The 23,925-nt window shown below is 35.1% G+C and overlaps 1 protein-coding gene across 1 annotated transcript in view; it reads left to right on the top strand.

Annotated features, from left to right (window-relative positions):
• The window catches only part of ATP13A5 (ATPase 13A5), a 140,534-nt gene that overhangs the window by 43,377 nt on the left and 73,232 nt on the right, over positions 1–23,925 (top strand). The window contains exons 8-11 of the mRNA XM_049775922.1: positions 3,782–3,854; positions 4,785–4,913; positions 22,265–22,435; positions 23,594–23,751. Of these exons, the coding sequence (XP_049631879.1) occupies positions 3,782–3,854; positions 4,785–4,913; positions 22,265–22,435; positions 23,594–23,751 (531 nt within the window). The remainder of the gene's footprint in view (positions 1–3,781; positions 3,855–4,784; positions 4,914–22,264; positions 22,436–23,593; positions 23,752–23,925) is intronic.

Here is a 23,925-nt window from a genome sequence, read left to right on the forward strand (position 1 = left end):
ATACTTTTGAAAGTGATAACAAAGGACGTGTTGGCAGTATTGGTACAAAAATTTTCTGTCATATATGCTAGCTCTATATCATGTAAGACAGAGAGAGCTTATCCTACCTTCTGTCAGCAAAGAGTCAAATCATTGCACATCCTTTTTAAAAAGTTTGGTGGAGGTGTGAGTATAAAGATGAATACTGACCCATGTTTACATTGATCTGTGTCAGACTCCACACTTGGTAGTTGGTGACTGAAGTAGTACTGGAGTATCTGGCCCATAGTGCTTTGCTTTCAGTTATGCTTGAGTCAGACTCCAGAGACACTTGGGTTAATGCCCTCATTATTCATCTCTGGAGGAAAACCAGCCACGGCAGACACAAGGACACACAGAGCAACAGGTGCTGATTAGTAACAATATGCAAATTAGCCTTGGAAACTGATCCTGATCCCAATAGGGATTGTAGAAACCAGAGGGGGCCAATGAAACTCAGCATTGAGCTTCAAAATTACGGCAAGCATCACAGCTTGCTCTGGCTCTCACCAAGTTGGTTGATTGTCATAGAAACTCATGTTTGTAGAGTTTTTGAGTAGATTCCTTTAAAGAGAATGCCCACATTACCTTACTCTAGTGCTGTTGGGAGAATTATTTTGTATTCTTTTTAAATAAATATTTGCAGAGGGCCTACTATGTGATAAACTCGGGCATATAAAGATGTTTTCTGGTTGTTTCTTCAAACTGCTTCTCGGGGGGAAACTATAGACAAAAAAAAAAAAGCTGTAACGTAATTTGATTAATATGCTAGCAAAAACAAAGCAAACAGAACAATTTATCCTGGAGAAGTTGGGGTTTACTGAGTAAAGGTCACATTTAAGCAGGGCTTAATGTGAAGGATTAGGAAGATTTTTTTTTTTTTGAGTAAAAAACTGGAGTAGACAGTCTAAAGACTTGCTTAGGCAAAAGCATAAGATTGTGACAGGTTTCCCAGAATGCTGTTTGATAAACAAATCCCACTTTATGCCATGAGGAGTTTTGAGAATTATAGTCAAACATTATTAATTCACACTTTACCGCTTGCAAATGTATTGAGTATCATTCACTTAAGTTGAGATTATCATAGTCCTGACTGAAAGAGTTCACTAAGCAAGATAATAAGGAAATTTATGTAGAAAGATGTTTAATGTTCCTCTTACTAACAGAAAAAAGCTACTTTTAAACACTTTAGAAGAATATATTCATCAATAGAAAGACTTTGAATCAGAAAACCATGGGTTTAATTGCTAAGTTTAATATTTAGTAAGTAAAAATTGTGGATAAGTTACTCTAACATTTCAAGCCCCTGATTTTTAGTTAATTGGTTTTATTGTTCTTCATATGAATATTAAAAATAATTTTTCAATGGACTATTATTTATAAAAATCTTGGCAGTGTGTTTTATAATACTTTTAATAGTTTCAGGTATACAGTGTTCCCATTTAATTCCATCAGCATCCCTCCACCAATCATCCTATGTTCTATTTCTCTCTCCTGCCTCTTTAACAAAATGCTTTTAAAATTAATTATTCTAAATTAATTATTATACTTTGGGTCAGATTCTTTCCTTATCTCTTCCCTACTAAAGTGTCCAAGACCCTAGACCAATGTTCTTGTATTATTCAGCTAATCTCTTCATTAGTACTGCAACTACCCCTTTCTCTGATGTTCTCATTTCCTTGGTCCAGGTCCAAGAGTATGTGATCATTTTGTATTTTCTGTTACCTTGTCTTATTTCTCTTTATACTACAGATAAGTGAGAACATCCAGTATTTGTCCTCTTCCCTACTTCATTTAATATGATACCCTTCAGTTCCATCCAAAGTGTCACAAATTGCATTATTTAATCTTCAAAAATTTATTTGGGGTTGAATATGAAATTGAGTATGAAACCATATATTCTAAGGGATAGATACAATAGTCTGTAACACATAGTAGAAGCTAAAAAATAGATCACTGGAGTAATTTCTATACCTTGGATATGCTTTACATTGAAGGAGAGGACTTTTTAAAGATGTTTGATAGAAAAAATAAGTCAATAATATACAATTTAGAACATGAAGGAAACTGGAAGTGAACCAATTTAATTCCAGCCATTTACAGAGTTGATAGTTAACCTACAAAGTAATTTCTAACATGCAAGTACTGAATTGGTCAGTGGGTAAGTCTGACACACAGCTTGATGGTCCTGCCAGAAATGATGATTTATTAATTTTAACACGATACTCAAATAGGCATATTTCAAAAAGTCAAGTTAGCACTTCCTGAGCAACAATACTTACCAAGAAGTAATGTAACTGCTTCCACTCAATTGATCCAAATAATTAAAGTTTAAGATTTCATGCAAAATTGAAGTAAATAATTTTTCTATATAAATATGTATGTAGAATTTGTTATGTTCCCTCAAGAGGAAAGTTAGATAATTATATGCAATATTTGAGCTTGGTAACATCTGTAACATCAAATATCATCAATAGAATAGATAGAAACAATTTATTCTAACAAAAATGTTTTATATTTGAAATAATTCAGCTGTGTTTACTGTTAACAGTATTTAGATCTCTCCTCCTTATCCAAGTAACTGACATCCATACAGAGAAAAATCTTTAATCTCCTTGCATTTCCACCTAGTTTGACATGATTCTTCTCTCAGCAGATGTACCCCAATAGTCCTAATAGGGAGCTTTGTAAACAAAACCACCCTTTCACTTCTGCCTTGTTTTGCCTTGAGTTATCCTAGGAGATGCTGCTTCCTCTATTTAAGGCTGCATCCAGGCCCTAAGTTTTGCACAGGGTCATATCTTAATTAATTCTACCTCTAGAGAGCCTCCTCAACTGACAAACTCACATTGTTTTTGGAAAACGATTTTCTTATTCATTATTATATTCATTGAGCTACTATCACAGCCATGAGTATTATTAAAAGGTATACCTATAATAATTGTTAATTAACCCAAAGAACCTTTCAGATAAGTATGATTATTATCTCCACTTTCAGATGAGAAAAAGAGGTTTAGCCTTTTCAGGGTAGAACCTGAAAAGAGAAGTAGGATTGTGATTATCCATGTGAAAACTTGCCAGTTCATCAAGTATGACTACTCTACATGTAATCAAAGCACAGTCTAAATATTCACAAGTTCTCATAATAGAAAGTCATTTATAGATCAAAATCAGCTCTATTGTTTTCCAAAGGAACAGAGATGAAAACGGAGGAGGTAAACTATTATTAGTCTACTTCTTCATATTAATGGATTATTTAAATGAAGCCCTACTTTCTTTTTTTTTTTTTTTTAAATTTCTTAGTTCTTTTATTTTTATTTTTTTGGTTTTTGGGCCACACCCGGTGACGCTCAGGGGTTACTCCTGGCTATGCGCTCAGAAGTCGCTCCTGGCTTGGGGGACCATATGGGACGCCGGGGGATCGAACCGTGGTCCGTCCTAGGGTAGCGCAGGTAAGGCAGGCACCTTACCTTTAGCGCCACCGCCCGGCCCCAAGCCCTACTTTCTTAAAAGCTTGTTGGGCACGGGCTGGGTATTGGTTTTCTTGGAATTTAAATATTATTGAACAAGTGAATGGATTTTCTGCTCCAAATAAGGGTTTGGTGGGTTTGGGACTAGTGTAGAAAAGCCACAGAGTCAAATCAGAGCTTGAATCTTCCTGGAACTGTTTGACTCTGAGAGTAGATATAGCATTTACTCTACTGATATGGTGGTTTTTAGGCTATAGAACATCTAAATTAAAATGTTGACTTTAACTTGGTAGCAATCAGTGAAGCTGCACAAACTGGTGGAGGATCACAACAAAGTCCAGGTTACAATCACCGTTAATGGCAAAGGTAAGTATTATGTTCTGCTACCTTTAGAATCCTATGTCAGGGTGGAATCAGTCTTATCTGTTATTAGTCAAGAAAAATGAAATTTTTTTAATTGAGCTAAGGTGAAGCATACGAGAAGAAGAAAAGTAAGGTGTAAGGTACAAAAAGTTCAGGAGCTTGCAAATCTTTTAAATGCTTGCCTCTCCCCCATGAGGCCCTGAGAATAAATGCTTCATTAAATTTTTGTGCCACCTATTTCTCATGCCTCACCCATATGCCAGTCCTGGCTCCTATCTAATATCTTGATTACTTGAAATACCATCAGCGTTTCATCTAGCACTCATTTGAATATTACCTTGTAAATTTTCTGACTTTTTTATTTCCCCAACTTATCATACCAAGTAGCCCTTGCATCACACATTGCAAGGGCTTTTGTTCATTTAGTACCCAGGTTTGAGTGAGTTATAAATGGTTGTTTGGGTAGATGCTTGTCATTTGTTCTGAATTAGCCTGGGGTAGAATGTTTGTGTTTTTGTGCTGAGTGAGAAGCTGCTCTCTGGGGCAGTAGAAGTTGTCTGGTTGGTTTACCCTAGTTTTGAATTCAAGAGAAATGTGGTACTGAGGGCCAGAAAGCCAGCCAAGAAGAGTAGGTAATATCAAAGGCACAGTCCATTATAGACAAATGCCTTTAAATATCTTCTGGGGCAGAGCTTTGTCACAAGTACCAGGAAGAAGGTAAAATGCATTATATTGTTATGATCAAGGAAATAATATCCCATTCTGTTTCTCTGGAAAATTGTAGTTAAAAGAATCAAGCTTGAATCAGGTGAATGAACATGCAGGGTAGTTCTTGACCACTAGGTTGATAAAGAGTTCTCAATCACTTTTATTCTTAAGTTAAAAAAAAAAAAGGCAAGTTCACCTATTCACAGAAATTTTGTTGTTGTGTAGGTTTGCAGGAGCTGGAGTCCCGTCTCTTGGTTCCTGGAGATGTTCTTATTCTTCCAGGAAAATTATCATTACCGTGTGATGCTATTTTGATTGATGGAAGCTGTGTGGTGAATGAAGGCATGCTCACAGGTAGGTAATTGTCACGAGCAACTACCCAACAAATTTATCCTATCAAACATGAGGTTAAATATTAGCAAAATAGATGAACAAATAAGTACATTAGATAAACAAATATATACATTTGTTTCCACATAAGTGAGTGCAAAATTGTTTTAAAAAGAATAGAAAGAAAATACAAATAAAATAGAGGAAAGAAAATTAAAAAAGGAAGAAAGTAAAAAAAAATATAGTGCAAGCTAATTTGTAAAAAATATTCTATCTCCAATGAATTTATTAAGACAATGGCAGATGATTTAGTAAGCTCTTGTCGTCAGTTGTCAATTCTGTTATATTTTTTTGTTTCTAAATATTAAATGACCTTAATAACACATTGACATCTAGGTTGGTATGTTCCTATAGGGATGACAGAATCAAACAAAGAAAGTCGTTCAGGAATTCAAAGCGTTTTTACTGATACTTTGGTTTTTTTTTTTTTTTTTTTTTTTTTGGGGGGGGGTGGATGTTCTCAGCTGCCAGTCCTCCCAGAAGAAGGAAAGTGTATATGGGGGTGGTGTGTCTGCTCTTGCTCAAAAAAACCCTGTTGATATCAACCCAAATGCTGAAATAAATAAAGTTTGGTTAGATTGGTGTCTCTAAAGAAAATCATTGAGGATGGGCCGGAGAGATAGCATGGAGATAGGGCGTTTGTCTTGCATGCAGAAGGTCGATGGTTTGAATCCCGGCGTTCCATATAGTCCCCCGAGCCTGCCAGGAGCGATATCGGAGCAGAGAGTCAAGAGTAACCCCTGAGAACTGCCGGGTGTGACCCAAAAACAAAACAAAACAAAAAAACAAAAAAAGAAAATCATAGAAGAGTGGTGAGGTAGGGCCAAAAGTTAATGGTAATAATAGGTGATGGATACAGCAGGCATGGATTCTCCAGGGCAGTGGACCTTGGCCCCCCCTCTCCTTTCAAGATTGCCAGCTTTTGGCAGCCTGGCATGTGTACCCATGATTTTCATGGCTTGGTTTCTATTTATTTTAAGTTCTTTAACAACTATTGATCTTGCACAAGCACAAAACCAGACAAAATATCTAAGGTAGCACACGGTCAGTTTTTTGCTAGACGAATTGTGGTGCTGAGAATTTAGTGGAGGGCAAAAAAAAAGAGACTTCTTTAATCTCAGGGTATATAAAATAATAGTTTTTATACACATCCAAATAAAACCATCTAAAGCATCAGCTCACATATCTGGTAGCCCTGGGCTCAATCAATGGAAAACAGCCTATGTTTTCCCAAGAAAGGAGAATGAATTGAACCTTTAAGTGAAGTCAGTTTAAAAGTTATGTTCTTTAATGTCATCTCTCCAATTAATTTCACTAATTGGAAAATCATTTTTCTATTTATGGTTTGCTTATACTATTTAAAAATATTACTTAGACAACAGAAAACCCCATAATAAATAAGGGTAAAGAGATAATATTGTTGGGGGAAAGGTCTATCCTTTTTCAGAGGTGTGAGATATGAACATTTCCTCCCTTTCAGTAGACTCTTTTTATTTTAGCCCTTGTTTTCTGTTTGTTTGCTTTTGGAGAGAGATAGGATACTTGCTTTGCTTGCAGGTGTTCCAGTTTCAACCTTTAAACCACATACAATCCCCCAAACTTTACCAGAAATGATTCCTAAGCAGTAAGCCCTGACCACATCAGAATATGGTCCCGTAAGCATAAACAATTTAACAAAACACGTACACAACATAGTACAGAGAAAACACTAGACTACATAGTAGCACACACATATAAATAGAAACACGTAACAGTTTTCTTATGTTTACGTATTGTTGTATTTTCTGTATTTTCCAAACAGTGCAAAGACACACAAAGACATACACAGTATTCAACATCACCTAAATGTAAAGGAAGTCATTATCTATTCCAATATAAATTGTTCAACACAGATTTCACATTAAAAATAAGTCTGCTTAATTTAAAATCGAGACAAGAAAATGTTGTAAACATAAATATGCACAGTATAATTACAAAATACTCCTTTAATGTGTTGAAATCTAATGGCTTTATAATGATAGTGATGAGGATTTGCATATTGATCATATCTTTCATTCAGAATGTTGCCATAGTACCAATGTGCAGCATTATGCTTCAGAAATACTGGGCGCTTTACTCAAAGACAGCAACTATCTCACAGTTCGCAGCAGTATGATGCTGAATAGCAGCTTATCTCAGTGGCAGCAAGAACACTTTTATGAAACATGTAGGGAGGAGAGTCCAAAAAGGTTCAGTGCATCGGGCCTTTGACTATAGTGCACAGTCTTGCCTTCATTCTCAGAAACACACAGAAAATTCCAGAGATGTGGAAATGCTGAACAATGCTGCCTTTCTACACTAAAATAAAGAAGGTATTTCTTTGGATGTTATTGGAAAAATAACCTCCTAGCCCTAATATTTTATTGTACCATACTCTCAGGGAGTGCCTTTAACCTATGGCCATAGGTTCCCTGATTGCCTGCCACTCTTATTCATACCTTGCTTGGTCAATTCAATTCTGTAGACAGAATTTACAGGATTATTTATACTGGGCATTGTCTACTTCCCTTATTTTGTTTTCTCAGACCTCACCAATGAATGAGATCATATATTCCTGTCCTTCTAACTCACTTCACTATGCATGAGATTCTCCAGTTCTAAGTTGATAAAAAATATAAAATATTTTATATTTTCAAAAATTAATTTAATTTTAATTGACATTGTGATTTGCAAAGATGCCAACAATAGGGTTTCAGGCACGTAGTGTTGCCAACTCCAATCCAACCACTGGTCACTATGTTCCTCAACCAAAGATCTCTTGCACACCCTAATCTGTTTCCTTGAAAGATACATTAAAATACCCTTTATTTAAAGCATTTAAATTTACAACATTATTGTAGTTGTGATATTAGGAAGTTATTCATAGTTGCATTTTAGACATACATCATTTCAGCACCAATCCCACCACCAGTGTTAACTTCCCTTCACTAATGTTCCCAGGGTTTTATTCTATCCCTTGCCTCCCTCTCTGAGCCTACCATAATAAAAGACACCATTTTAAGGTTTGGGTTGTTACCATTTCAATTTTATAATTCAGTGTTGTTCACTTCATGGTTTGGATATTTAGCTCTCTACATTTTTAACACTCAATGTTCCTGAATCTCCTTGATGCTACACACAATTATTTTACATCTATTTCTTCACTTATCCTCACTATATACTAGGGCCGAGTGTTCTAGAGAACTCCCATTTAAACCATTATATTTCCTCATACATTTATTCTAAATACCACATATAAGTGATATCATCCTGCATTCATCCTCTTCTTCTGGCTTATTTCATTTAACTTGATATATTCCAGTTCCATCCATATATCAATGAATTGCATGATTGCATCATTCCTTATATAACCTATGTTTTTAATTTTTTAAGAATGGCACATGTATTTTTCTATAGAGGCTGAATCAAATAATGATACCATCAATAGAGAATCTGAGTTGAATCTTTTCACCACATTCTTACCAGCACTAATTGTTTCCTGGGTTTTTAATAGAGGTTATTTACATTAATGTGAGGTGATATCTCATTGTTAATTTAATTTTCATTGTTCTGATAATAAGTGATCATGAACACCTTTTCATAAATCTATGGGCCATCTGAATATATTCTTTGAGGAAATTAATCTTTATGTTCCTCTTCACATCTCTTGATGAGATTGTTTTCTTATTATTAAGTTGTTTGAATGATTTATAACATTTGGAATATTAGGCCTTTTTCAGAGGTGTGATGTGAGAATGTTCTTCTCTCTTTTTCAGCTGAGTGTTTTTATTTTAGCCACTGTGGGTTTTATTGTTGTTTTTGTTTTTATTTTTAATTGTTGTGGGTTGTTATTGTTTTATGTTTGTTTATTTGCAGTGCAAAACTTTGTGGTTTATTATTTTCCTATTTTAATATCTTTTCTTTAATTTACTTTCATTGTTTGTTTTAGGGGCCATACCAGACTATGTTCAGGGTTAACACTGGGGTCTGTGTTTTAGGTTTCTCTTTCCACACACATAAAATGGAGCTAAGTACCATCAGGCTCTGAAGGCTTTATTATAGAGCCTATGTACATCCCCAATTCATTGTGCTTATTTGTGGGAAGGACACTGATTAAACAATCAGATTAGATTTAGATTTTTGAAATTGTAAATGTATTTTTGAAGTATAGTCTACAGGTATGACTCATAGGTTTGTTCCCATGTGTAAAATATTCTTTCATTTATATAAAAAAGTAGCGAATATGTGTAGCATCTCTGTAAGAATTTATATTTACAAATAGCATAAGCTTTTGCTTATGATGGCACAAAACAAACTTGATCAACAGATTGCTATCCTAATACCCCATTTACAAACGCAGAAACTATGGTAAAAGTCTTGCTCAGCCAGGGAGAGAGGAAAGAATCAGACTTGGCAAGTGGAATTTGCTTTGAGATACAAGGAACTGTGTAAGGGAAAAGATAATAATTGTAATCCTAGGCTTCACCTGTCTTTCTGTGTTGTGTAATCAAATTGGGTTACATGTTCCTTATAGTATCTTCTTTAATTAATCTCATCCCATTGCCATAAATGTACATACCTATGTAAGAAACTTTGTTTTTACTTACTCTACGCAATATGAAGTATCTGACAAATAAAATAACTGCCAATGAACAGATTCTCCCCATTGTAGCTTGGTCACCCCAAATTGTTCAAGACTGACAAGTGTGTGTCTGTGGCTGCTCTCTTTCTGTTGTTCTCACTTCATTCATGGCTGAGTGATTCCCTAAACTAAATCTAATCCACCTACCAAGTAAGTGGGACCTTGTTGCCTTTTACCTTCTAGAATGTCTCCATATCCATTTTTCTACATTGAAGTATTCCACCTTTTATGTAGGAGCATACAACATGTAGATTTTCCTTTGAAGTTTTCTATTTTTTAATCTAAGTATATCATTTATCTAAAAAAGTAGGAAAGGGAAAGGTTTGGTGGACTAGATAGATTTTGTTCCTTTTTTTAAATTATCACTAAAATCCATGATAAAATTCCAAATGACTATTAAAATTCAAAATTAGTAATTAACTAGTTATTCTAACCTTTGCTTTTCTGCCTCCCAAGCCAATGATTCCTGTCTAGCTCTATCTCCTCACGAAGTATTCAGTATCAAAAGGAAATGTGATGAATGAAAAGCTATTATTATTTTGACATTTCTCCTTCACACACTAGTTAAATTTTTGTGGTTCTCATATGTATTAGTCCATGGCCAATTCTATATACACATTTTAATATATTTTACAACTCTATAACATATGAAAAATCTAAGGTCTAGAAAGTGTATCTAATTACCCAAGGCAACACAGCTATAAAGCAGCGAAGCTGAGATTTCAATTAATTTGTCCAGTAGTTCATTCATTAATTCCATTAATGTCTATTTTAGATGCTGGTGGTACTGAAGTTGACAATATATTATATATGCCCTCACAAATCTGACATTACAGTAAGGATAGAGAAAATATGAGTATTCTATGACATATATTACAACAGTAAAATGTTCTATGAAGAAAACAAAGCACTTAAACCAAGGTATTGGTTAACTTGATGTTCCCAGATCCTATTTTGTAACTACTGTTTTATTTTTTTAGCATTTTATTATTTATTTATTTATTTATTTATTTATTTATTTATTGTATTTTATATATTTTGGCTTTAGTAAGATGCTTGTCAGTAATCAGGGGTTACTTTTGGTTGAGCTCATAGGAGTAAAAATTCTGCAATACTGGGGTTTTAACCCAGGTACGTTATTTGTTTGCAAATCATGGACTCTAGCCCTTTGACCTATCTCCCCAACTCAACTCTAGAGGTTTAAAGGGTAATTTTTAGTAGATTCAAAATTTTTTTTGCAAGGCAAATGCCCTGTCCTCTCTTTATCCCAGATTTTTCTATTTTAAAAATTATCTTTATTTGAGCATCATGATACAAACATGTTCCTAGTTGGGTTTCAGTCATAAAAAGACCACCCCCTTTGTCAGTGCAACCTTTCTACCACCAAAGCCCCCCCCCTCTCTCTTCCCCAAACCCCTCCCTGTTCGACAGGCATTCTATTTCTCTCACTCACTATTACTGTCATGATAGTTGTTAGTGTAATTATTTCATTAATTGCACTCACCACTCTTCGTGGTAAGCTTCATATTGTGGGCTGGACCTTCCATCCCTCATCTCAATTGTCTCTGAGTATTATTACTATACTGTCTTTTATTTTTCTTAAATCCCACAAATGAGTGAGACTATTCTGTGACTATCTCTTTCCCTCTGACTTAATTCACTCAGCATAATAGTTTCCATGTCCATCCTTGTGTAGGAAAATGTCATGAATTCATTTTTTTTTCTGATGGCTGAATAGTATTTCAGTATTCCTTTGTGTATATGTACCAGTTTCTTTAGCTACTCATCTATTGTTGGACATCTGGGTTGTTCTACAGATTCTGGCTATTATAAATATCACTGCAATGAATATAGAGGTGCAGAAGGCATTTTTGTGTTGTGTTTTTGTGTTCAGAGGATCTATTCTTAGGAGTGGTATAGCTGGGTCATATGGGAGCTCAATTTTCAGGGTTTTTTTGAGGAATATCCATATTATTTTTCATAAAAGCTGGATTAGATGACATCCCCACCAACAGTGAATGAGAGTTTCTTTCTCCCAACATCCCTGTTAGCGCTGATTATTCTTTTTTGTTTCCCAAAGAGAAACAAAACAAATGTTTATTGAACAAATGCCATAATGTGATTTGTTTATAAAATATGTACTCCAGCGGGGCTGAAGAGATAGCATGGATGTAGGGCATTTGCCTAGCATGCAAAAAGATGGTGGTTCAAATTCTGGCATCCCATATGGCCCCCTGAGCCTGCCAGGAGCGATTTCTGAGAGCAGAGCCAGGAGTAACCTCTGGTATGCGCTGCCAGGTATGACCCCCCAAAAAAATGTACTCCAGAGACATAGCCACATTAAATCATCCTTTATTAAAACCAATTACTTTTTTCTTCCAAGAAAAGTTATTTACTCATACCTAACATCTCCACAAAAGTAGAGCTTTTCTAGTTATAAATATCTACATCTATGATTCAGTCTCAAGATATTTTCTACTAATGGTTAAAGAGCTTAAAAAAATCCAATTCAATGGATTCCTAGAGTGAATACCTTCCAGATATTTTAACCTCATATATAATCATACACACATATATATGGCTATATTTATGGCCATAGGCCGTAAACAGTGTGCTTAGAACTTATTCTGTGCTCAGAACATTCTTGGGGATCAGGAGAAATGTGTTGAAATTTGAACTCGGTCACTGACATGTTGGTAATTACTTTACTTACTTTAATATCTCTATAGCTTCTTAATTGGTTCTCACAAATATAGTTTGAGTATATTTTTATATTTTAGTGACAAATTTTATTTTATTTTTAGTACATTTTTGCCTTTTATTATATAAAACCTTACCTTTACATTCCCTTGTATCTTTTATTTACTTGTCAGACAGCTATATATATATATATATAATTGTAATAGTTTTTTAATGAGACATTAAGCTAAAGGTTAAACTTTTTTTTAAAAAAAGTATCTTTATTTAAGCATCATGATTGCAAACATGGTTTTTCTTATGTGTGTTAGTCTCTGTGGCATGAAATGGTGTCTCATTGTTGTTTTCATTTGCATCTCCCTGATGATCAGTAATGTGGGACATGTTTTTATGTGTCTTTCAGGCATTTGTAGTTCTTCTTTGAGGAAGTTCTATTCATTTCTTCTCCCCAGTTTTTGATAGGGTTATATGTGTAATTCTTGTTAAGATCTGTCAGTGCTTTCTATATCTTAGATATTAGCCCCTTATTTGAGGGGTATTGGTGAATAATTTCTCCCATTCTGTGGGTGGCCTTTGTATCCTAGTCACTATTTCCATTGAGGTGCAGAAACTTTTCAATTTAATATAGTTCCATTTTTTTTTTTTTGGTTTTTGGGTCACACCTGGCATCGCTCAGGGGTTCCTCCTGGCTCTACGCTCAGAGATCGCTCCTGGCAGACTCAGGGACCATATGGGATGCCGGGATTTGAACCTATGACCTTCTGCATGAAAGGCAAATGCCTTACCTCCATGCTATCTCTCTGGCCCCTAGTTCCATTTTTTTAATCTCTGCTTTCACCTGTTTGAACAGCGGTGCTTACTCATGAAAGATGCCTTTAGTCTCGAAGTCATGGAGTGTTTTACCTATGTGTTCTTCAATATACCTCTGATTCTGGGTCTGATATTAAGGTCTTTAATCCACTTGTATTTGACCTTTTTGCATGGTGTTAGATGAAAGTCTAAGTTCACTTTTTTGCATGTGACTTACCAGTTTTCCCAACACCACTTGTTGAAGAACCTTTCCTTGTTCCATTTCATGTTTCTTGCCCCTTTATCAAAGGTTAACTGATTGTATGTCTAGGGAACATTCTCTGAATATTCAAGTTTATTCCATTGATCTGAGGGTCTGTCTTTTTTCCAATACTATGCTATTTTAATGACTGACTATTGCTTTGTAATACAATTTAAAGTTGGGGAAAGTGATGCTCCCATCTTTTTTCCCCTAAGGGTTGTGTTAGCTATTTGTGGATGTTCCAGAATTGTTCCAAATGAATTTTCGAAGTGTTTGATTTATTTTTTGAAAAATGTCATGGGTATCCTTAGAGGGATTGCATTAAATCTGTATAATGCTTTGGGAATCATTGCAATTTTAATGATGTTAATCTTCCAAATCTATGAACAGGTATGTGTTTCCTTTGTGTTCTCTTTTATTTCTTGAAGCAGGGTTTTGTTGTTTTCTTTGTATAGATCCTTATCTCTTTAGTCAAGTCGAGTCCATGGTATTTGAATTTCTATGGCGCTAATATGAATGGGACATTTTAAATGTCCATTTTTATATCATTATTTGTGTATATAAAGCCATTGATTTTTGCATGTTAATACTGTAGCCTGCCACTTTGCTATTAGAAACTTTTAGATAGAGTCTTTTGGTTTTCTAAATATAGTAGCATGTAATCTGCAAATGGTGATAGCTTGACTTCTTCCTTTACTATCTGGATGCCCTTGATATATTTTTCTTGACTAATTTCAATGGCAAGTACTTCCAGTACTATGTTGAAAAAGAGTGGTAAAAGGGGGCAAACTTTTCTTGTACCAGATTTTAGAGGAAAGGCTTTTATTCTTATCTCCATTGAGTGTAATGTTTGCCATTGGCTTGTAGTAAACGGCCTTGAATATACTGAGAAAAATTTCAACTACTTGCATCTTGTGAGAGTTTTTTTTAATTATCAACAGTTGTCAGACCTCATCAAATGTTTTCTCTGCATCTACTGTTATTTATTTTTTATTTTGTTTATGTTGATATGATGTATTGAGTTGATTGATTTGCATACATTAAATAATCCTTGCATTCTTGGAATGAAACCTACTTGTTCATGGTGTATGACCTTCTTGATGAGGCTTTGGATTTTATTTCCTAAAATTTTGTTGAGTATCTTTGCAATATCAGGGATATTGTTCTGTGATTTTTCTTTTTTCTTTCTTTCTTTCTTTCTTTCTTTCTTTCTTTCTTTCTTTCTTTCTTTCTTTCTTTCTTTCTCTCTCTCTCTCTCTTTCTTTCTCTTTCTTTCTCTCTCTCTCTCTTTCTTTCTCTTTCTTTCTTTCTTTCTTTCTTTCTTTCTTTCTTTCTTTCTTTCTTTTCTTTCTTTCTTTCTTTCTTTCTTTCTTTCTTTCTTTCTTTCTTTCTTTCTTTCTTTCGTTCTTTCTTTCTTTCTTTCTTTCTTTCTTTCTTTCTTTCTTACTTCTTCGCTCCCGACCTCACTACCTTCCTACCTCCCTGCATCGCTCCATCCCTTCCTTCCTTCCTTTCTTTCTTTTTTCTTTCGCTCTCTTCTTTCCGTCTTCCTTTCTTTCTTTTTTCTTTCTCTCTCTTCTTTCCGTCTTTCTGTCTTTCTGTCTTTCTTTCTTTCTTTCTTTCTTTCTTTCTTTCTTTCTTTCTTTCTTTCTTTCTTTCTTTCTTTTTCTTCTGTCTTTCTTTTCCTTCCTTCCTTCCTTCCTTCCTTCCTTCCTTCCTTCCTTCCTTCCTTCCTTCTTTTCTTTCTTTTCTTTCTTTTTCTTTTTCTTGGGCCACACCCAGTGACACTCAGGGGTTACTCCTGGCTATGCACTTAGAAATCACTCCTGGCTTGGGAAAGCGTATGGGATGCTTGGGGTGGGGATCAAACTGCAATCCATCCTAGGCTAACATGTACAAGCCAAATGCCCTACCACTTGCACCACCACTCTGACTCCTGTAGTTTTCTTTTTTCTTTTTTTGCAGCATCTCTGTTTTTGGTACCAAGGTAATGTAACCTTCATAAAAACTATTTGGTAGTGTTTCAATTTTCTGGGAGAACCTGAAAAGTATTGGTAGTAGGTTCTCTTGAAAGGTTTGAAAGAATTTTTAGTGAATCCATCTGGGCTGGGGCTTTTGTTTTGGGGAAGAATGTTGAATATAATTTTAGTTCCTCAATTGTGATGGGTTTGTTTAAATATGCTAGGTCATCCTGGTTTAACTGAGGAAGATTATAAGTGACCAAGAATGTATCCATTTCTTCCAGTTTCTCTTGTTTTGTGGCATAGGAATTTGCTGTGTTTGTCGATCTGTCTTGTCTTAAAGTAGATATTTCAGTTTGTCTTTTCAGACTGTTTTTGAGTCTGTTAAGTTTCTGAGCTGTTGTTTATCCATGAAGCTATATATGCTTCCTTCAAATATGAATGTGTGTCTGGCTGGGTGAAGTATTCTAGGCGAAGCATTCATTTTATTCAGTTTTGTCATTATATTCCACCACTGTCTTTGGGTCTCTTTTGACAGAACTACTATAAATCTTAAGGATTCTTTGTTGAATGTAATTTCATTTTTGATCTTGCTGCTTTCAGTATTTTAACCCTATCTGTGTGATTAGTCATTGTTACTAAGATGTGTCTTGAAGTGCTTCTCTTTGGTTCTCTTTTAACTCTTCATGTATGCAGTATTTGGCTGCATGCATTCTATGATTTTTCTCTGCAATGGCCTTGACTACTGATTCTTCATGAAAAAATTCTTTCTGGATCTCTGAGACTCCAATGATTTTTATATTTTTATTGAGTTTATCGAATACTTCTATTTTCATCTGTAGACAATCTTTGAGGATCTCTTCCCATTGTCTGATTATTTGTTAAGGGCTCTTTTCAGATAACTTTTTTCAGCTCACTGATTCTGTCCTCAGCTATTATTATTCTGTTGCAAAGGCTTTCTAGTGAGGTTTGCATTTCTCCGATCAAGTTTTTCAATCCTGTTATTTTAGTTTGGTATTTTCTCATTTTTATTTTTATATCCTCTTATTCTTATTTGTGGTTCATTCTGCTCAATTCATGCTTTCTTGAGTTCTATGAAGATCTCCCGTATTTCTTCTCTAAACTCTTTACTGAGAGGCTAAGCAGGTGGTTGGCACTTTTTGGGTCATCAGAGCTGCCATTTTTATTCTCTATGAATTCCCCCCCCTCCATGTCATGTTGCAGTGTGATGCTTTCTATATGTTTGCTAGTGTTCATTGGCTAGAGGATATGCATGGCTGGTGAAGTGGAGCTCCTCAGGCTCCACCCTTCGTGGGCGTGGCGGCTCATCTCCATTCACATGGTTTCCACAGGCTCTTCTGGGCAGGGTTGGTCCCAGCACTGACAGCCGTGGGTCTTGTTCGGCAGCTGGGGTTCTTGGGCTGCAGTGGTGTTGAAAAGCATGAAGTGAGATCAGGCTCTGCCATTCATCAGTACATATAATTTTTGCATCTGATGATATTCAGGTGTTACTCCTAGTTCTGAACGCAGGAACTACTTCTGGAGGTTCTTGGAGGATCAAATGGGAAGCTGTTCTCAGTCAACCCTCTGGGCATGTCTACTGCCTTATTTTCTTAGGGACTAGAAGGGGAAAGAAGTGACATTCACTCTCTCTCTCTCTCTGTCTCTCTGTCTCTCTCTCTGTCTCTCTGTCTCTCTCTCTCTCTCTCTCTCTCTCTCTCTCTCTCTCCACTAGACATTCTAATTTATTTGATATGTATGTGTCTGAAATGTGTAGGTCATTCCCAGAAGAACAAACAGGAATGTCCAAAGTTTTCACATTTGTAGTCTTCATAAAAGCTTCTAATCAATCAATTTATGTTATCTCTTCCTTTTTTCTTTTTTTCTCTTTTCTACTATTTTCTGGTTTTATTTATTTATTAACATATTCATTAGTCAACAAAAATTTAGACATATCTGCTACCTGTAGACACCAAGATAAATGAAAACTGATGTCTGCCCTCAAGTAGCTTAAATTTAGTGGATCCAGAAATAAAAAACAAATAACATGTAATTTTCAACATTTTCACATGATGGACAATTTTATAATTGTGAACAAGTGAAAAACTATATTTCATAAAAATAGGACTTTCAGATACCAGAAACTGAATGAACAATGAGTGATGAGAGAATTTTCTTCTTAAACTTCTCTGGCCTACTTAGACCTGTACATGTTAGTAGGCAAATCTATCCTTGCATGAATATATAAATAAATCCAAGATATGAGACTCATTACTAATATGTGAGTAGTCTCTGATATATTTGAAATAGTCTTTGTGGAAAATCAATTTATTTGAGAATCATCTCTGAAATATTAATTCTAAATAACTTACATCCTTGATTGATTTAATCCCTTCCTGACCCCATGTCATCAATTGTATGTGCAGTAAACTTTATCTTAATATTACTCTAAGTCTATATTGTGGATTACTAATTTGTGATTCAAAAGCCAGAAAACATTTGAAATAAGCTATAAGTGTCTGCCTTTTTCAAAGGCTGATTTCAAGATAATACAGTGCAAAGATTTTGAGATTTGTTAGTATGTTCTCTGTTTTTGAAAGTCATTTAGAATGCAACTAATAAGTCTACATGAAAGAATGCTATAATTTTTTTAAAGAAAATGTTTTAGGGATAATTCTTGACTAGAGAAATCTCCTGACAAATATTCAATATTGCTAATAAAAATGTTTATGACTTTTTGTACCTTAAGGTATGAAAAATGCACCATGGTAGAAAATTAGTTTTGAAAATCCAATTAGGGAAAAACTTGGGTAATCATTCTTATTTAATTCATTCATGCATTATATATATATATATGTGTGTGTGTGTGTGTGTGTGTGTGTGTGTGTGTGTGTGTGTTTGTGTGTATTGAACCTGCTATTTAGTAGCTGAGAAATTGAAGAATAATAGAAGTTATACATGTTAAAGTTCTGTCTCATATTTACTCCCTAGGAAGCTTAAATCAGTATTACTATAATCAATATCAGACTATTTATAAATTAGAAAAATCATAGGACATCTTGCTAATTGAAGTGTTTTTGAAAGATTAATTAAGTTTAAACTTCATCTACTTTTTAAATATTGGAACCAGGAAGTATTATGAATATTTTTACTTGCCTCTAAAATCCCCAATGATTACTGTGCCTATGCAAGGGGATAAAGAAAAGGAGAAAAAAAAAAGCACAAAACAATTATTTTTCCATATGTTTATTTATCGATTGATCAATTATTTTGACTTCTTTATTTTGGTGTGGAGATTACGGTTGATGTCTCCAATATTATTTTACTTTATTTTGTCTTGTCTTTCTCTTTCTTTTTGCACTCAAGCATGATTTGATTTCAGAACCGAGACTATTGTTTGGTGCCTATCTTTATTGCTGTAGTGCTCACCGGTTATTTAATTCGATAATTTTTTCTGTATTGTTGTGGTATTTCATCACATCCTCTCTCAAACTGAGGTTGGAAGCCTCTAAAGGGACTCAGCTCATTTTCAGCGTATTTGACTTTTGACTTCCTTTTTTTTCCTCTTATTTTGTACCCCATTCTATTGCTTTTCTTGCCTTCAAACAAAACCACATACCTCGATTTTTCTAGCTCCGCCTCTTAAATAGAAGAGGAAACAAGGGAGGGACCCAGGACCAAACAGATATGTGATCACTAGTAGTAATCCAGACAAAGAGGGGTCCACCTACTCTAGCAGCCCTGGGGGTAATGGTGGGGTTGTAGAAAGGGAACTGGAATGGGGGGAGGACATAGTTGGTGATGGGTATTCCCCCGACTCAATGTTAATATGTACCTAAAATACTACTGTGAAAGAGATGTAAGCCATTATGGAAAAAAATGTGTTTTTAATCAGAAACTTTCTTTGACTTACATGTATTATTATTATATCAATTATATTATATGTTATGTTATGTCACTATATTATGTTATGTTATTTTACCTCATTATGTTAATCAATTTTGTCTCTTGAATAAATTCTTACAATAAAAAAATTAGTCTTTTTTGAACTGTGAGCTAATTTTCTTTACATCTTTAAAACTCTTTTTCATTAAAGCATAAAAAATAATGATAATTTCAGAGCAGGATTTTATCATAGGACATCCAAGGGGCTAACTGGGTCTGGAATGTGGAGTTGGGAGAGACAGTAACACGTGCTCAGGTTAAGATATCCCCAAGGAGTTTGAGTTTCATTAGTTTTGGCAAAGGGGAAGTACAAGGAATTTTGAGTAAAGAATATGCTGCCAAAAGGGAGTTTTGATTGGTTTCATCTGGAAATGATGAACAGCAATTAACTGATTAAATGTAGACTGGAGGGGAAAGACCAGTTAGAAGTAGTGTACTAATAGAAAATACACATATTGGCCCCTGCCTCCGATTCCTTAAACAGAGTTTCTGAATTTTTAAAAAAAAAATCTTAAATGATGTCAGATCTAGGAGCATATTCTTCAGCTCTAGTGATCTGACTGTAGTGGACTTGTCATAGCTTTTTATTTTCCCTAGACAAAGTAATGAATTGAAGCTTGGAATCTTCAGTGTCCCTCTACTCACTTCTATTCTCTGGGAAGGGGAGAGGACTTGGAATTTATATAATCTTGCCATTATAAAGAAGCGTACATAAAACTTTAATAGTGAGGATTCAGGAAATCTCCCAGACTGGTAAATCCAAATACAAGAAGGGAGGAATATAATTCCTATAATTATCCAAACAGACAAATTAGTTGCTATGTTTAGCATCCTCTCAGACCTCACTTCATTTTACTATTTACCTGAATCCTTTGTCACATCAGAGAATAAACTTGCAAACCAAATTGTTTCCTTAAGTTCTGTGAGCCTTTCCAGCAAGTTAATCAAATTTAAGAGGCTTTGTGGGAATTTCAGATTTATACTTTGCATTTGATGTTGGGAAGAAAAAGTCTTGAGTGACAAAGCCCACAACCTGAATGATAAGTTGCTGTCAGCAGCTAGATCATGTTACAGCTGCATTGAATTGAGTGAAATTGTAGGGATATCGGCAGGCTTGGTAGAATTGATTGTTGTGGGCAAAAAAAAAAAAGATACCCATGTCAGATACCATATGATGAATATAGGAGCACTGTGAGTGGAAGGATTAGATACTTTCATAATTTAGGTGAGAGTAGAGTGTGGTTGAGATACTTTTTAAAAAAAGATTTGTTCCATTGTAACTTCAAATTCAACCAAGATGCCCTTCAACAGACGAATGGCTAAAGAAACTGTGGTACATATACACAATGGAATATTATGCAGCTGTCAGGAGAGATGAAGTCATGAAATTTTCCTATACATGGATGTACATGGAATCTATTATGCTGAGTGAAATAAGTCAGAGAGAGAGAGAAAAACGCAGAATGGTCTCACTCATCTATGGGTTTTAAGAAAAATGAAAGACACCCTTGTAATAATAATTTTTAGACACAAAAGAGAAAAGAGCTGGAAGTTCCAGCTCACCTCAGGAAGCTCACCACAAAGAGTGATGAGTTTAGTTAGAGAAATAACTACATTTTGAACTGTCCTAATATTGAGAATGTATGAGGGAAATGTAGAGCCTGTTTAGGGTACAGGCGGGGGTTGGGTGGGGAGGAGGGAGATTTGGGACTTGGGTGATGGGAATGTTGCACTGGTGATGGGTGGTGTTCCTTTTATGACTGAAACCCAAACACAATCATGTATGTAATCAAGGTGTTTAAATAAAAAAAAAAATGAAAAAAAAAAAAAAAGAGAACAAATTAATCACAGCTAATTTTTTTCCAGTGCAACTAACAAGAGTAAAAATGTAATTGTGAGTAAAGCCTCTGAATCATTGACATGGGGATGCCTCCATGAAGTAAACACATAAGGAGAGGCAGGAAGTAGTGTCTGGGCAATTATCCCATAGAAAAATAAGAGCATAAAGGTAGTATGAAGGTAAATTTGTGAATTGGCAAAAGGGTGAGACCATTCTCTTATCTTGTTATATTAGTGTCTGTCTCTCCAACAAACTCCCAAATCTAGCATATCCAACATGTAGAACCAGTATAGACTTCAGCAAGGCACCATTTTTTCAGATGTCTCTGTATGTTTAGAATTGCTGAGTTCTATCTTCATACTCAATATCCTGTTTTTTTCTTTATCCTCTTGATGGGGCTGGCCTTATTTCCCTTTCAGATTGTCAGTTATTTATTGTTCAGAAAATCTTTCCTGAATGGGCTCATATCACCTGATAGAGAGTATTGGCAAAATATATGCCTAATTGTTTCTTAATTATTTAATTATTTACCTCCCAGGATGTCTGAGTGTTATGTGAGCAGGATTTTTGTATTAATCATGTATAGGCCTAACAGTGTCCTCAAAGTAAGCACTTGGACATATTTTTCTGAATAAGTGGATGAATGGGAACAACTGGGCTTAATGGACACTTTGGAACATAATGACAATTCTACTTACCATATTTTTGCTCTATGAAACACACATAATTTTTAGATGCTCTTCTCCCCTGCACTCAGGCTTCAGCTCCAGGCAGCATTTGCTCCAAATTTGCACTTTCGGGAAGGAGTGCATCTCATGTTATGATAAATACTGTAAATGGGCTGCCTTTTTAATTACACACCCCAAATTCAGGTGTGGACAAGACAGGCAGAATTTAAATAAATATTAAAATATAATCATCCTAGATTGGCTGCTTGCAAGGCAAACACCACTGCGCCATCTCTCCGGCCCCAAGGCTACCATTGTTTTAGTATCACTATCAACCTCATAAAGTCACTTATCTCAAGGTATGGGCTTAAGACTGATCTTAATTTATAGACTTAAGATTAGTCTCCATTTATGACTTCCTGAAATTGCCAAGCACCAGCCTTAAATAACCATGTGAGTTTATACAGAACCAATAAAAAACAATCTTCCTTAGGAGAAAGTATTCCTGTTACAAAGACACCATTGCCCCATGTGGAGAGTACCACAGCTTGGAAATGTCACAGTTTGGAGGACTACCGAAAACATGTCCTTTTCTGCGGAACAGAAGTCATCCAGGTCAAGCCCTCTGGACAAGGACCAGTGAGAGCAGTTGTTCTGCAAACAGGTTTGTAGATACTTGGAATATAGTCCACTTGGGATAAGTGCTTAACAAGCAATAAGAACAGGATACGAAAAATCAGAATAGGGACGCTTTATGTATATTAGTGTTTGTCACGTTCTGATAATTAAACAACCACACATGTTTTCAGCCAGATTTTTTTGGGTCTGAGTTGCCACTTCTAATGGAATGGTTCGATGTGAATGTCCTTGTGTATGGTGAAGGACATACGGCAGTGAAGCACATACAAAAGAAAAATTATTCTTATTTTGAGTGTTCATGTCCATAGGATTATTCTCTTTTCTGTCTTGACACTTAAGTGATTACTAAGAAAACAGTTACCACCTGAGCAGCCTTTTCCCTAAAAGATTTATATATTGAGCTCTTGTTTCAAGATCCTGGATACTTCTATGTGGATGCCCTTAGATAATTTAAGTTCAAGTTGTTTAAAAGTAAGCTCATATTCTATCATCTTTATCAGAATCACCATTTAGCTAGCTACTTATTGTTTTTAACTCCCCATTCTCTCTCATGCCAAATGGAGTGCCACATCCTGTTAATTGTACAAATGATCCCTACGTTTTGTCTTTTCCTTCGTGCTCATGGTTGCTATTTGCATAGATCTTCATTTATCATCTCCTGTCTATTATAACAACAGTTATATTCCTTTGAGAATTCCCTTTTAATTTTCTTCCTGACTTTTACCCAACCTATCCCTCAATGATCACCCCATTCACATTTCTAAAATATAGTTTGAAAGTACCCATTCACAGCACATGATGCTCTAAAACTTCCATGACTATATGATTCCTACTTTTTTCACCTCACATAACTGAGCAGTGCCTTTTGTGATCTTGTCTCCATCTCTGTATTTGTCCTAACCTGATTTTTTCCCACAGATCCAATGCATATTGCATTAGATATTATTCCTCCATAACTTTTGTTTAGATTATGAAAACTAATAGAGAGAGAGTAAAGCATTCAGTAAATATTTTTATTATTCCTGCTAACTTGTAGCATAGTTGCTGTATGTCATACTAGTGCTATTTTTATTCCATATTCAAATGGCCTTATTAAGCCATCCTTAATTTAATGCAAAGTATATTTGACCTTAGGAAAAGTTGTAATAATGGTATAATTCTACCTGTAATTCTTTTCTTGTAGGGTACAATACAGCAAAGGGGGATTTGGTGAGATCCATTCTCTATCCCCGACCTCTAAACTTCAAGCTGTACAGTGATGCCTTCAAATTCATAGTATTTCTGGCATTCCTTGGAATTCTGGGCTTTTTCTATGCCCTGGGTGTATATATGTACCATGGGGTAAGTATTAGAGGTGATACTTTTCAACAGGCTATCTTAAAAAAGGATATAACTTAATTAAAAGTATTTGATAATAGTTATGAGTTTGTTTTATCATTTTATAATCAGTGTCTGCTAAAAATTTTCTTCGATGTTAAGCATATTTTATATCTACACCATCAATTTTTTTAACTT

This window comes from Suncus etruscus, chromosome 6 (genome assembly GCF_024139225.1).
Source record: "Suncus etruscus isolate mSunEtr1 chromosome 6, mSunEtr1.pri.cur, whole genome shotgun sequence".
NCBI lineage: Eukaryota > Metazoa > Chordata > Mammalia > Eulipotyphla > Soricidae > Suncus > Suncus etruscus.